This window comes from Alosa sapidissima, chromosome 1 (assembly GCF_018492685.1).
Source record: "Alosa sapidissima isolate fAloSap1 chromosome 1, fAloSap1.pri, whole genome shotgun sequence".
NCBI classification, from domain to species: Eukaryota; Metazoa; Chordata; class Actinopteri; order Clupeiformes; family Clupeidae; genus Alosa; species Alosa sapidissima.
In genome coordinates, this window is record NC_055957.1 from 582501 (window position 1) to 597500 (window position 15000).

At 45.3% G+C, this 15000-nt stretch overlaps 2 protein-coding genes across 3 annotated transcripts in view; one reads left to right on the forward strand and one right to left on the reverse strand.

Annotated features, from left to right (window-relative positions):
* Positions 1-13185, reverse strand: part of LOC121705214 (PR domain zinc finger protein 4-like) — a 25280-nt gene extending 12095 nt beyond the window's left edge. Inside the window, 8 exon segments of the mRNA XM_042086081.1 lie at positions 5682-5800; positions 6217-6366; positions 8599-8764; positions 8766-9196; positions 9719-9886; positions 12111-12223; positions 12332-12392; positions 13047-13185. Of these exon segments, the coding sequence (XP_041942015.1) occupies positions 5682-5800; positions 6217-6366; positions 8599-8764; positions 8766-9196; positions 9719-9886; positions 12111-12222 (1146 nt within the window). The 5' untranslated portion in view covers position 12223; positions 12332-12392; positions 13047-13185.
* Positions 13186-13192: 7 nt separating this feature from the next.
* The window catches only part of LOC121705366 (achaete-scute homolog 5-like), a 1938-nt gene continuing 130 nt past the window's right edge, over positions 13193-15000 (forward strand). Inside the window, exons 1-2 of one of the 2 annotated variants that reach the window (XM_042086306.1) lie at positions 13193-13327; positions 13523-15000. The exon at positions 13523-15000 is cut by the window's right edge and continues 130 nt beyond it. In XM_042086306.1, the coding sequence (XP_041942240.1) occupies positions 13525-13998 (474 nt within the window). In that variant the 5' untranslated portion in view covers positions 13193-13327; positions 13523-13524 and the 3' untranslated portion in view covers positions 13999-15000. Of the gene's footprint in view, positions 13418-13522 lie in introns of both variants that reach the window. The other variant, XM_042086314.1, reaches the window with a different exon arrangement.

The window sequence follows — 15000 nt, forward strand, 5'->3', positions numbered from 1 at the left end:
ATGCTTTTCAGTTGGGATGAATTTTATTGACAATTTTAACCTTTTTGGAATCGCAGGGAATACTTCAGACCAAATAGCACAGAGCTGAGTTGGACTGGGGCCAAGATCTTAACCGAATACTATCACCTCTCTCTCCTGCACCCAACATTTTTTCTGCCAACCTTGAGCCGAGCCTCTGATAAGCGCTCAGCGGCCATACAGACGGAACAAGCGGATGACATCAACATCTCAGCTAAACCAAAACACTCTGCACAGGCTGAAACAGAGATATGCCCAACCCCCCCTGCTGTGGGGCCCTCTGGTAACCACCCGCTAGCTTCCACTGAAATGCAGACCTTGGAGAAACATAAACAACCAGCTCAACAATGCCCAGCCATGTCCACTGGACAAGATAAGATGGGTGCTGCTAAAATGACTCAAAGTCAATCACTGGCGTCAAACTCCCTGGAATCTCAGCAAACAAATGGATGTGATGAGCATGAGGAGATATCAAAGCTGTCAAAGCTGCTGAGGGGCTATCAGAAAGGAAGGGTCATGTTGTAACACCAGTACTAATACCCCTCCCCACCTCCGTCGTCTCCTTGTCACCACAAAGACACAACAACTTGGAATACACTACTGGAATACATGCTGAAAGCGGAGCGTCTGCAACAAACTTCCCAGAACCTCAGCAGGCAGATGGAGACTCTGAACCAATATTCAACCCCATCTTTCTTGATTTCCCATCACCACCTACACCCAATCACATCCCCACCCGATCAAACTCCCCAGGCCACCCAAACCCCCCTGATCTCCCATCACCACCTACACCCAATCACGTCCCCACCCGATCAAATTCCCCAGGCCACCCAAACCCCCCTGTATATCCATCCTCATCCCAACACTCCCCCACCCGCTCAAACTCCCCAGGATCCCCTGCATACCCATCACCATCCCCACCCCAGCACATGATGCTCCCTGCAAGAATGGAAGGACTGCTGCCAGTAGCCCTGCAACTTGTTAGTAGCCCAAGACCTTCAACTGTATACCCATCAACATCCCACCTTGTTAGTAGACCAAGACCTTCAACTGTATACCAATCAACATTCCACCTTGTTAGTAGACCAAGACCTTCAACTGTGCGTTTTTTTAGTACCCCAAGACCCTTAGCACCAAAGGTGCGCATGGCACCTCCACGGCCTCCCCCTCTCCATTCAGAAGGATCTCTTAAGCAGCAACAACCTCTTAGTTCATATTCTCAGCTGGCATATAGCAGCTGCAGGGGACAATTATTTGACGATGATGATGACTGTATTGCATGATATTCTCAGGGTCCCTGCAATATAAATGGTACTGACAGTAGTTTTGAGAACATGCCGGGACCCAGTAAGCCCATGACATTCTCTATTCCTGTATTTACAAGAAATAGAACACAAATGCATCGAGCTTATAGGGTAAACCAGTCCAATCTCCTACCCGTACCACATCAACCTCAGATTTCTCCCATGGACCATATTTCCCCACACTTACAGCAAAACTAGCACTCCTAAATATCAGATCTCTTTCAACCAAATCATTCTTAATTAATGATCTAATTTGCACACACAACCTTGATTTTTTACTTTTAACTGAGACATGGTTAGATCAAGCAAACAGTGCTGCTACTCTCATCGAATCAGCTCCCCCAAATTTCATTTTTTTTAGTGCTACCAGAGCAAATAAAAGAGGTGGGGGGATAGCCACAATTTTCAAGACGTCTTTTCAGTACAATCAGTCGTCATTCGGTCTTCTCCTCAGATTTTATTACTGACAATGTACAGGCCTCCAAAACATTCAGCAAAAGTTTTTCTTGAAGAGCTAGGTGAACTGCTATCAGTCGTTTGCATAGAGTTTGACTGTCTTATTATATCAGGCGATCTAAACTTGCATGTGGATAATCCTGAAAACAATTACGCCAAGGAATTCATTGCACTAATCAGAAAATGGCGTAAATACAAACTTCAGATCCACTATGAAATCCATAAAGAGATGCTTCGCACATATAACTCTGAAATATGCAAAGCAAGACAGTCTTTCTTTTCTAACATTATCAATAGAAGTTCAAATAACACTCGTATTCTATTTTCAACTGTTGATAAGTTAACAAATCCCCCTTCACAATTAGCGCCTGAACTTCTCTCAACTAATAAATGCAATGAGTTTTCATCTTTGTTTAAAGGTAAAATTGACAAAATCAGACTCAACATATCTGCTCAATTACAAATTCAACAACCTGAACTTCCAGCAACAAACAGAAGGAAACTAAACTTGATGTCAGAGTTCAGCTTGATAGACTACGAAACACTTGAAAAAACGGTACAGAATCTCAGCTCTTCCATATGTGTCTTAGACACTCTGCCAACCAATTTCTTAAAAACTGTTTTTCACCTCATAGCGGCGGATGTCCTTCAAATTGTAAATGTATCACTGCTGTCTGGCACTTTTCCTAAGTCACTGAAAACAGCTGTTGTAAAGCCACTTCTCAAGAAGAATAACCTGGATGCCTCCATGCTAAACAATTAAAGGCCCATATCCAATCTACCTTTTTTGGCAAAATTATTGAAAAAGTAGTCTTTAATCAATTAACCACCTTCCCAACATACAATGGGTATTTTGATTACTTTCAGTCTGGTTTTTGGGCAAATCACAGCACTCACAAATCACAGAGGCGTATGTCATTTCCAATGACATACGCCTCGACACAGATTCAGGTAAAACATCAGTCCTAGTGCTACTGGACCTTAGTGCAGCATTTGACACTGTTGATCAGAATATTTTACTACACAGACTAGAACACTGGGTTGGATTTACAGGCATAGTTATCAGCTGGCTAAAATCATATCTACAAGAAAGGAGCTTCTTTGTTGCCATCGGAAACTGTACCTCAACACCAACGTCCTTGACCTGTGGTGTTCCCCAGGGGTCAATCTTGGGGCCACTATTTCCATTTCTACTACATTCCACCATCTATAGAAAACCTACCTCTCGCAACACTATTTTGCATGCAAAAAGCTTCCACCCTAGACATTTAAAGGATAACATACCCTACGGTCAATTCCAGAGACTGAAAAGAATTTGTGATGAAACTGATTCTTTTGAGGTAAAGGCAAATGAAATGGAAAATAGATTTATTCAAAGAGGTTACAAAAAGAAAACCATCCAGAGTGCTAAACACAGAGCTGAGAACCTAGACCGACAATCCCTGTTAAGAAGTGGGAAGTCCAGACAAAGTTCTGGGAGAATTTTCTTTTCCACAAGGTTTAGCACTGAAGCAAATCACATTAAAAATATAATCAGAAAAAACTGGAATTTATTACAGTGTGATGCTTCTCTGAGAAATGTTTTTCAAGAGCCTCCTGTTTTCAGTTTTAAAAGAGCTCCTACCTTAAATGACAAACTTGTCCACAGCTATCTACCACCACCCTCTAAAAACACTTGGCTGTCAAAGAAACCACAAGGTAGCTTCAAATGTGGTCATTGTAATCACTGCCCTACTGTAGTTCAAGGTAAAACATTTGAAGATATACATAGTCAAAGAACACATGAGATACAGCATTTATTAATTGTAAAACAACATTTGTGATGTAATGTTTTTTACATCGGCAGAACTAAACGAAGGTTACAAGATAGAGTCTCAGAGCACAAATATGCGATAAGAACAAAAAATGAGAATTATCTAATGGCTCGTCATTTCAAAGACAAGCACAATAGTGACCCTGCTATTTTAAGAGCTATAGGTATAGATCATATACCACAAACAATGAGAGGGGGGGATAGATTGAAACAATTAAACCAACGAGAGAGCTACTGGATTTTTAAATTAAGAGCTACTTTATATCCAGGTTTAAATGATGAGTTGGAATATTGCCATTTCTTGTGAACACAAATGCTCTATTGTTGTATATATGTATTGCATGTATGTTCTTTTTTGTTCTCTAAATACTCTTTTATGTCTGTAGAGACTGTGGAATGACGCCCCCTGCTGACCACCATCAATACCTGTTTGTTTTTCTGTGGGTTTACCTTTGTTAAATGAGGGGTTTGCCATTAGCTAATTGGTCCCACCCACACACCTGAGAACACTCATGGAATTGATGTCTTTTATTTCAGTATGCCACACAAGAGACTGCTCACTTCCTGACGAAGGCTTCATGCCGAAATGCGTCAAAGTGTTTTAATTATGTTGTGCCCATTAAAATAAAGGCATTTTAACTACAAAGAAGATGAGTGCCTTGGTATTCTACAACTTTTCTTGGGGCCACTATTATTCAACCTCTATATGCTCCCACTTGGACAAATCATCCAAAATAATTTGATTTCATATCATAGCTATGCAGATGACACACCAATTTACTTAGCTCTGTCACCAAACGACTATGGTTCTCTTGAATCTATGTGTCAGTGTATAGAACAAATCAACACCTGGATGTCTCAACATTTTCTTCAGCTGAACAAAGAAAAAACTGAAGTAATTATATTTGGTAAAAAGGAGGAAAGACTTAGGGTTGCCACTCTCCTACAGTTAGAAATCTTGGTGTATTAATTGACAGTGATCTAAATTTCAACAGCCACATGAAAGCGATAACTAAATAATTTTTTTACCACCTCAAAAATATTGCCAAACTCAGAGGGCTGATGACAAAATATGAAAAACTCATTCATGCATTTATCTCCAGCAGGGTTGATTACTCCAATGGACTGTTCACAGGCCTTCCTAAAAATACTATTAAACAGCTTCAGGTGATACAAAATGCAGCAGCTAGGATTCTAACAAAAACTAAAAGAACTGACCACATTACTCCAATTCTTAAGTCCTTGCACTGGCTTCCAGTAAGTCACAGAATTGACTTTAAAGCACTATTGCTTGTTTATAAATCAGTAAATGGAGCAGGACCTAAATACCTGTCAGACATGTTTCAGCAGTACACACCCTCTCGTCCTCTCAGGTCCCAGGTGAAAAACCTGCTAGTAAAACCTACTGTCAGAACTAAACATGGTGAAGCAGCTTTTAGCTGCTATGCGGCTCAGCTGTGGAACCAACTTTCGGATGACATCAAAAAGGCCCCAACTGTAGCCAGTTTTAAATCTAGACTTAAGACCAAACTGTTCTCAGATGCTTTCTGCTAACTGTGCCGAGTTACAAATTCTGAATCTGCCTTGATAATTATTCTACCTTGTCTTTTATTACTTTTTTACTACTTTTGCCTTTGTTTTTGCTTACTAATTATTTTTAAATGATTTTACCTTGTGTTTCATGTTTTCTTTTTATTATGATCTTTACCTTTTAACTATTCTTTGACTATATTGCCTTTCTATGCTTTTATTTGTTATTATTGTTTGGTTTTGTTTATGTAAAGCACATTGAATGACCTCTGTGTATGAAATGCGCTATATAAATAAACTTGACTTGACTTGACTTGTGTGTGTATACACCTTCCAGATTTGGTGTGTGTGTGCGTGTGTGTGTGTGTGTGCGTGCGTGCGTACATGTGTGTGTACCTTCCAGATGTGGTGTGCGTGCGTGCGTGCGTGCGTGCGTGTGTACCCCTTCCAGATGTGGTGTGTGTGCGTGTTTGTGTGTGCGTGTACACCTTCCAGATATCGTGTGTGTGTGTGTGTGTGTGTGTGTACACCTTCCAGATGTCGTGTGTGTGTGTGCGTACCTTCCAGATGTGGGGTGTGTCCTTGTCTGTCCAGGCACTCAGCTCCACGCTGCCACAGTGCTGCCCAACCAGCGGCCCGAAGCACGTTCTGACCGGAACATTCTCCCGTGCAAACACACCTGGAACACACACGCACGCACGCACGCGCACACACACACACGCCACGCACGCACGCACGCACGCACGCACGCACGCACAAAGACACACACGCACACAGCAGAAAAAGCAATCACACAAACACATGTGCGCACAGATACACACACACACACACAGGTCAGCAGGTAATAGGTTTGGAGTGATGAACACACAAACACACACACACACACACACAAACACACACTGGTCAGCAGGTCATAGGTTTGGAGTGATGAACACACACACACACACACACACACACACACACACACACACACACACACACACACATGCACTGGTCAGCAGGTCATAGGTTTGGAGTGATGAACACACACACACACACACACGCACTGGTCAGCAGGTAATAGGTTTGGAGTGATGAATGAAGACACCTGCTTACCGATTGGCTCGTCGGCCACTGACACGCGCAGGCAGAGTGGGCGGGGCAAGGAGAGGCGGGCTCTGGTGAGGATGGGCGTGTCCGGGATGAACGTCACAGGGCCGTGCTCGGGACAGTCCGAGGGGTAGGAGCGGTCACACAGGGTACACCCTGCACACACACACACGTGCATACACACGTGCAGTCGAGCACACGCACACACAAGTGCACGCGCACACACACACACACACACACACACACCACACCAACACACGTGCGCACACACACACACACACACACACACGCGCGCACACCCACACACACACACACACACGGTTATTGCTCTTGCTTCTGATTAACTTCCAGGGTTCCTACTCTTAGTTAAAGGAGAACTTGGCAACTATTTCAAAGTAATAAACCCATTTAGAAATCATTTGGATGGTTAAATGACCAGTTCCAGTGAAAATGGTGACTTTCCCCGCTGCCCCTAGCGTGTGTGTGTGTATTTGATGATGCTGTTGAGGGCAGTGTTTATGTGTGTGTGTATTTGATGTTGTTGTTGAGGGCAGTATTTATGTGTGTGTGTGTATTTGATGTTGTTGTTGAGGGCAGTATTTATGTGTGTGTGTATTTGATGTTGTTGTTGAGGGCAGTATTTATGTGTGTGTGTATTTGATGTTGTTGTTGAGGGCAGTGTTTGTGTGTATTTGATGCTGTTATTGTTTATGCCTCTACTCACAGATGGCCATGTTTGTTTGTGTGTATTTGAGGTTGTTATTGTTTATGCCTCTACTCACAGATGGCCATGTTTGTTTGTGTGCATTTGTTGTTGTTGTTTATCTACTCACAGATGTTGTATGCGGTCGCCATGTTTGTTTGTGTGCATTTGTTGTTGTTGTTGTTGTTGTTGTTGTTGTTTATCTACTCACATATGTTGTATGCGGTCGCCAGGCTTGGAATTTCACCATTCTGGGGGCAAGGCCACTTGGCCTTCAGTTGGGCATATTTGGTGGGGGGGCACAAAGGCCACATGTCAGGGCACCAAGGCCAAAGTTAACTATACAGTAGTAGGCTATAAAAATGATCAAAGTTGTATTTAGCCTATTCACTGCAGTAGACCTGCATGCATCACTGTATGAAACATTACAAAAACATGAAACATGACATATTACACTGTAAATCTTCTGATCATCTAATATTTACAGATATCTAGGCTATATTTAACATGTATTTTATATTTGGCCTGTTATGAAATCATCCTGTTATGAAATCAAATCATAGGCTGTTGAACAATTTAAGCACAGCTCAGCTTTAACAAACTCAAATAGCCTATAGATGCATGCTTAGCATTTTGTGATCATTAAGGCTACTTTCACAAACTCTTAGTCAATGGTCCTCTGATTTATCTATGCTATCTAGGCGATATTTGTAACATTTATTTTGTATTTGGCCCGTTATGAAATCATGTGGAACAATTTAAACACATTGTAAAACTTAAAGCCCAAATTTGGAGACATCCATGCATGTCGAAATTTGCTGCAAATTCAAAACTGGATTACTCTGGAACGGCCAACTGTACAGGGGGCTGCTTTACACCTTTGTGTTCGGTAAGGTCTGCTGTTTATTCTTATATACTGTATGGTTTGTCATGTGTTAAACGAAGGGTTCGTGAAGTATTCCAACGAGATGAATGGGTAGGGAGATGGACGCAAAACCTTCAGTAGAATTTATGAATAAATTGAATTATATAATTTACTTTTCTCGTGAACCGTTCACCACAGCAATTAGCGCATCGTTTAAAAGCTGAGAAAAAGCTCTGTCATGTGATACTTGTGATGTCTGTGTGATGAGTAGGCTACTTCGCGAGTAGATCAACTGAGAAGAATGGGTGAATTTGGACGCACTTTCTTTCTTGCGCTGTCACTTTCTCCACTGTGTAAAAGACTAAATTAATTTGCGCTGTGAATGCTAAGATTATTTTGACAGGCCATAGGCTAAATAAAAATCGCTATTAGTAGGACGCAAAGCAAAATATTGAAAGAAGGGGGCACCAAGGCTACCGTGGCTTGTAAACCTCTGATTTTCAAAGGGGCATCACGGCCAACGCAAGGGGCAACGACGGCCATGGCCGTCGTGGCCGCCGTGAAATTCCTACCCTGGCGGTCGCAATGTTTGTTTGTGTGCATTTGTTGTTGTTGTTGTTTATCTACTCACAGATGTTGTATGCGGTAGCCATGTTTGTTTGTGTGCATTTGTTGTTGTTGTTGTTTATCTACTCACAGATGTTGTATGCGGTCGCCATTGTTTGTGTGCATTTGTTGTTGTTTATCTACTCACAGATGTTGTATACGGTCGCCATGTTTGTTTGTGTGCATTTGTTGTTGTTGTTGTTTATCTACTCACAGATGTTGTATGCGGTCGCCATGTTCTCCTTGTTGGAGGTGGAGTCGTCGAGCTGCAGCGTGTTGTTGACCAGCACGAGGCCGCTCTCCGGTCCGAGGGTCACCTCTGGGGTCACCTGCTCCAGCCCGATGCCCAGCGTGGCCGACCCCGTCAGCACCACGCTCACCACCCCCCCCGCCGAGCTCAGCCGACGGGTGCAGCACTTCCCCCCCACCCCCGCGGTCCCCCCCCATATGCTCCTGCTCCAGCACCGCAGGGGGCAACTCCAGGGGCATCACCCCAACCCCCCCCCGCCCCCCCTCCATGCCGCCTAGCGGCCCCTCAGGACTGCTGCCCCGCGACTCCATGGCCCCCCCCAGGCTCCCGTCCAGCGACACCTGCACCTCATGCTCGCCCTGCCCCCCCACCTGCCGAGAGTCCGCGTCCAGACCGCCCACCCCCACCAGCCCCAACGGCTCCAGACCCCCCCCCGCACCCCCCCCATACGGGTCCAGGCCTGGGGGGCCGCTGCTGGCCGCTGACAGAGCTGCGTCCATGCCCAGGCTGCTCGGGTGGATGTACTGGGGCGGGGGACGGTCCGCCAGGTACGATAGGATACCTGCAGACCAACACACAGGTGAGATGAGACACGGGTGAGATGAGACATGGGTGAGATGAGACACGGGTGAGATGAGACACGGGTGAGATGAGACAGGAGGACACAGGTGAGATGAGACAGGACGCAGGTGAGATGAGACGCAGGTGAGATGAGACATGGGTGAGATGAGACATGGGTGAGATGAGACAGGACGCAGGTGAGATGAGACAGGACACAGGTGAGATGAGACATGGGTGAGATGAGACGCAGGTGAGATGAGACATGGGTGAGACAACTTCAACAGTGCTGGCTGCCATTCTGAACAGAACATATCTGACCCTGATCTGTTCCAACACTAGCTACTCCTGCTTATCATGCTGCTCATCATGCTGCTCATCATGTCCACAGTAGCTACTCCTGCTCATCATGTCTACAATATGATCATGTGTGTGTGTTGGTGTACCTGGCTGTGTGTGTGCGTGTGTGCGTGTGTGTGTGGGTGTACCTGGCTGTGTATGTGTGTGTGTGTGTGTGTGTGTGTACCTGGTAGGATGTGCCTGAAGTAGCTGCTCTCCAGATGGGGGTAGGGGGGCGGGGGCAGGGGGTAGTTGCGCTCGGCCAGCGGCGCCATGGGCAACATGAGGGACAGCGCCGACGGCAACGGCCCCAGAGATGACGCCAAGCTCGGGATGGCCACTGCTGGCATGCCTGCTGAAGAGGGCACGCACGCACACACACACACACACACACAGTCAGGATAGCACACACACACACACACACATTCAGGATAGCACACACACACACAGTCAGGATAGCACACGCACACGCACACACACACACACACACACACACACAGTCAGGATAGCACACACACACACACACACACACACAGTCAGGATAGCACACACACACACACACACACACACACACACACACAGTCAGGATAGCACACGCACACGCACACACACACACACACACAGTCAGGATAGCACACACACACACACAGTCAGGATAGCACACACACACACACACACACAGTCAGGATAGCACACGCACACGCACACACACACACACACACACAGTCAGGATAGCACACACACACACACACAGTCAGGATAGCACACACACACACAGAGTCAGGATAGAAGACTACAGGGGAAGCTCAGCCTCCTCTAAAATATCACAGCAAATTGCATCAAATAACACTGTGTTGCATTAGCCCATCTTCCAACTAGAACATGCTGAAAACATGTTCATCTTCATGGCTAGTAAGCAGTAAGGTTTTGCCGGTCATTTATCGTGATTTCGCACCCCTGATACATTGCTGTGACGACACGATCCATCAAAAAACCATGCAAAAAAACCATAGACGCTCGGCTTCACTGGACTTTCAATGGCACTACAGAGTGGGCTGATCTCGGTGCAGAAAAGCTACACGTTTATTGGACAAGCGTCACAAAATCGTAATTTCCAGAGAATCCCGGCGTCTCTGGGAGTGAATGGGACTGTGGGATGGCCCGGACGCCGGACGCAATGTATGATGATTAATGATTGGAGGAACCCTCTGGAGGCTGGACTCGACAGCATATGTCGCGATCTGACAGGAAGTGGTTCAAGTTCAGGGATGCATTAACGTTAGTGTTGGCAGGTGAAGTCGAGAGGCAAGTTGCAGCTCAAATTCTCATATATTTGTGAGCAATACAGTCGGTTTCTATCTGTTTTTGTACATATCCTAGGCTACTGTAAACAAAACCGTAATGTGGAGTTACAGAGTTTGTGACTTGCTTTTGTTTCAGTTGTGTATTTAGGCTAAGTTGTAGCCAGATAGCTCCCTATATAACTGCGTAGCCTGGCTACATTATGCTAATGTTTACTTGAATTTTAAAAGCCATTTGATAGTCTTCCCCACTAGGGGAGATTCAAAATAAAACAGCAAGGCAGATGAACGTACAGAATAGTCACATAAATAACTCCAGTAGGCTACCGAATAGCCTATTAAACTCCCCCAAAGTGAACAGGTAAAATGTAGCCAAGCCAGCTACCATGTCTCACAACTCTAACGTATACGGTTTGGCCTATTCGGGGTATTGGGATCATTTTTGCCCTCTAAGAACAATATAGCAGCAAAGAGGAGCATCCGCCACTGTAGCACATACACAACACACAACACACACACAGTCAGGATGGCACACACAGGCACACACACATATTACATGTGATACACACACACATGTAATAGACATAGATAGATAGATAGATAGATAGATAGATAGATAATGTTTTCATCCCGAGGGACATTAGACATCCAATACAATCATATCACAACACACACATACATCTCGCATACATAAAAATCTCACAGAAATGTAAAACTGTAAAGAGCACATGAAGGGATTACAAAGGTCTGGTACGGACTGACCATGTGATGCATTGACCATGATAAGGTGCTATGGTAGTGTGTGTGCAATGGTGGTAGTGCCGGGATTGAACAGTGCCATAACTTTGCTTTTTAATAAATACTAACTCCGACTATGAAAAGGAAATGTTCCTGAGTGTGTTTGTTCTAGCACGTTCCCCTGATGCTTAAGCAACAATTGTTTTCTGGAGAACTTTAACATCAGCAGGCAAATTATCATGACCCCCCACACACACTCTTTATTCTTTATTTTATTTTTGACCAATTTGTGTATTATTTCAATTATTTATTTATTTTCCCCCCATGTTATATTGTTGTTGTACCATTGTCATTGTTTTATGTTTATTTGTAAGCACTTTGGTTCAACTCAGTTGTTTTTAAATGTGCTATAGAAATAAAGTTGACTTGTTCCTCCGAGCAAAAAACACATGGAACCAGCTATGTTGTTGCCATGCCAACAAGAGTGCTCCAAAAGTTGCCCACTGTACCAGTTAATGACAGGACCCGCGCGCGACTGACCTGATGTGATGGAGTTGTGCGTGGGGGAGGCGGGGAGGCCGAGGTGGCTCGCGCTCACCGAGGGCACGCTCAGCTGATCCATCCCCACGGGACTCAGGTTCATCTCGTTCATCCTGCAACCGGACGGCACCGTCAGGCGCTGCTCACTCAGTCACAACCTCTCACAGCACAGGCGAGCTAACGTTAGCTCATGCGAGTAAGACTGTCTCTACATGGCTTACCTGGCTTCAGTTCGTATTTCCCACTACCGGTGCTGTGGAGAACGATGCATTTCTCTTCGAGCTGAGGGAAGAAGACATTTATAAATGGACGCAAAGTCACCAAAGACCAGAGAACTCACCTGCTAGCCAGCTTCTATTAGCCTACTAGCCAACATCTATTGTTGACTGCAAGCTAACTTACATCCAAAGCTAACTTGTAGTTAGCTATCTTAGTCAGCTTACAATTTGCTTTCTCTGGGTACAACACGCTGCTAATCTGATGCTTTACACACATCTGCGAGTTCCAGATCACACTAAAACGTGACATTGAGACTATTTTGCACAACAGCACAGCCATTGCAGCTTTCCTTGCCTCACTCCACGGCCTAGACATCAACATAAACAAAGCTTAACTAGCTACATCATGGAAGCTAACTCGAAGTATGAAATTAGCGTTAGCAAACTCATACAAAACTCCTGAGTTCTATACAAGCTCAAGCTTAACTACATAAAGAGTTTGCACTCAAGTTCTCGTGCAAAGACAAAGTCAAACCTTTTGTGGTTTAGTCAAACCGGTCTGGCTCTCTGGAGTAATAAAGTTAAAAGCCAACACACTGCCTGACAGCTTTTACTCTCAGGGTCCATGATTGCGTGACAGAGCTCGCCGCCTGAGCATGCGCAAACCTGCAACAAACAGCACTTTGGTGTGGAGTCCCGAGCGACAATGTCAACTCACCCAAAAGGAAACAAAGTGGCATCGCAGAGCGTCCCTTCTCTTTGCTGAATTTTAATGTGGCCTCAGCTAGTCAATCACCTGTCTGCGGAAAACGGAATGCGGGTTACTACTGGGACAGGTGAGGAATTCTCCTCCCTCCTGCAGACGAGATCACACCCCTCACCCGAGCACTCTCCCCTTTTAAACGGACATCGCGGGGACAGACGGAGAATCTGGCAAAGTAGCCTGGGTGACGCTCGTGCCCAGCCGCCAGCGGCAGTTGTGAGGCTAACGGTCCAGAGGTGAGCAGCTAAAGGCCAAACTATCCCTGCGTCCTGTTCAGGATGTTGGTAATGGAGACGGTGATGATGCGCTTGACCTGGGCTATTATGGTCTGTTTAGATATTGGTTATGTTGTATGAAAATGTTCATTCGTTAGGCTGTTTATCTGTTTATTGTTAGTCTGGCTGTTTCTTATTCTCTGATATATTTTCCAGTGATGGCATTTTCACGGGACGTCCTAGAACGATTGTCTTACTCCCGGACAGGGGGTTTCGTGGACCCGCAGACCCATCCGTTCATAGACGCGCTCGGGCTGCAGTTCCATCTCGAGCCAACTTACCTGGAACCGGTGTGCGGACAACACTACGGCGCACACCTCTCCTACCTGCCCCTCAACGCGCACATCAGCGTGTACGACTACTCCTTCGAGCCTGCGTTCATCCGCAAGCGCAACGAGCGGGAGAGGCAGCGCGTGCGTTGTGTCAACGAGGGATACGCGCGCCTCCGCCAGCATCTTCCATACGAACTCGAAGACAAGAGACTCAGCAAGGTGGAGACGCTGCGCGCGGCGATCAGCTATATCAAACACCTGCAGGAGGTTCTGAGCGCCGGTCTACCACGAGCCGCGGAGGCGCGTGGGTCCGTTTCCTCCCCAGAAGTGACTGCTTGGAGCAGAGACAGAACGTCCTGAACCTGCCCGGCGCTGGGGAAAGGGACAGACGCTGTAAATGTTAGTTTAGCTTTTGTCCAAAGCGAATTGCAAATTGCAAACCAAATTGTACATCATTGTGTATTTGATGGCCAGATGTTTTGGTGAAGCTGTGCTGCTCTCTCTCTCTCTCTCTCTCTCACACACACACACACACACACAATGTTTTGGTGAAGCTGTGCTGCTGTGGACAGCTGAGAGTTTGAGAGTTTTGTGTGAGGGTCATATCCAGAGTGTGTGAGGGTTATATCCAGAGTGTGTGTGGTCCATATCCAGACGCCACCTGCCCACCTAGCCTCTGGCTCCGGTCCTTTCCAGAGGAGAAGTCATTCCAGTCAGGTGCCAGTGAGGTCCAGCATCTAAATGCAGAGTGGAAAAAGTCTGGCTTCAGACAGTAAAGGTGGTTTCACCTGTGCACTAAGGGACAGATGACTTCACAGAATAGCCAATCTACCTGTGCTAAGGAGTGGTGGCCAATCTACCTGTGCTAAGGAGTGGTGGTCATTTAGTGAAAGATTGGAACACATATGTGGTAGGACTTTGTTTTTTTCTTTAACTTTTTGAAGCCAGACTTGTACACCTCTGTCTAAATGATGATAATGGAGATCGTTTGAAGTTGTTAAACTTGATTAAGTCTCTTATACAGAACATGTACATACTTGCTTACTTACTTACTTACTATAGAGAACATGTACATACTTACTTACTATAGAGAACATGTAAAGCACATGATGAGCACTGTGTGTAGGCTACAATAATCCCCTCACTTCCCTCCACTGCCTCCTGCTACACCTTGACTAGTGCTTATAACGTCTGCACTCTAATCCTCCAGTAATAGTATTGATTGATGCAGTGTGCAGTATACAGTATGCTAGTATTGATTGATGCAGTGTGCAGTATGCAGTGTGCTAGTATTGATTGATGCAGTGTGCAGTATACAGTATGCTAGTATTGATTGATGCAGTGTGCAGTATGCAGTGTGCT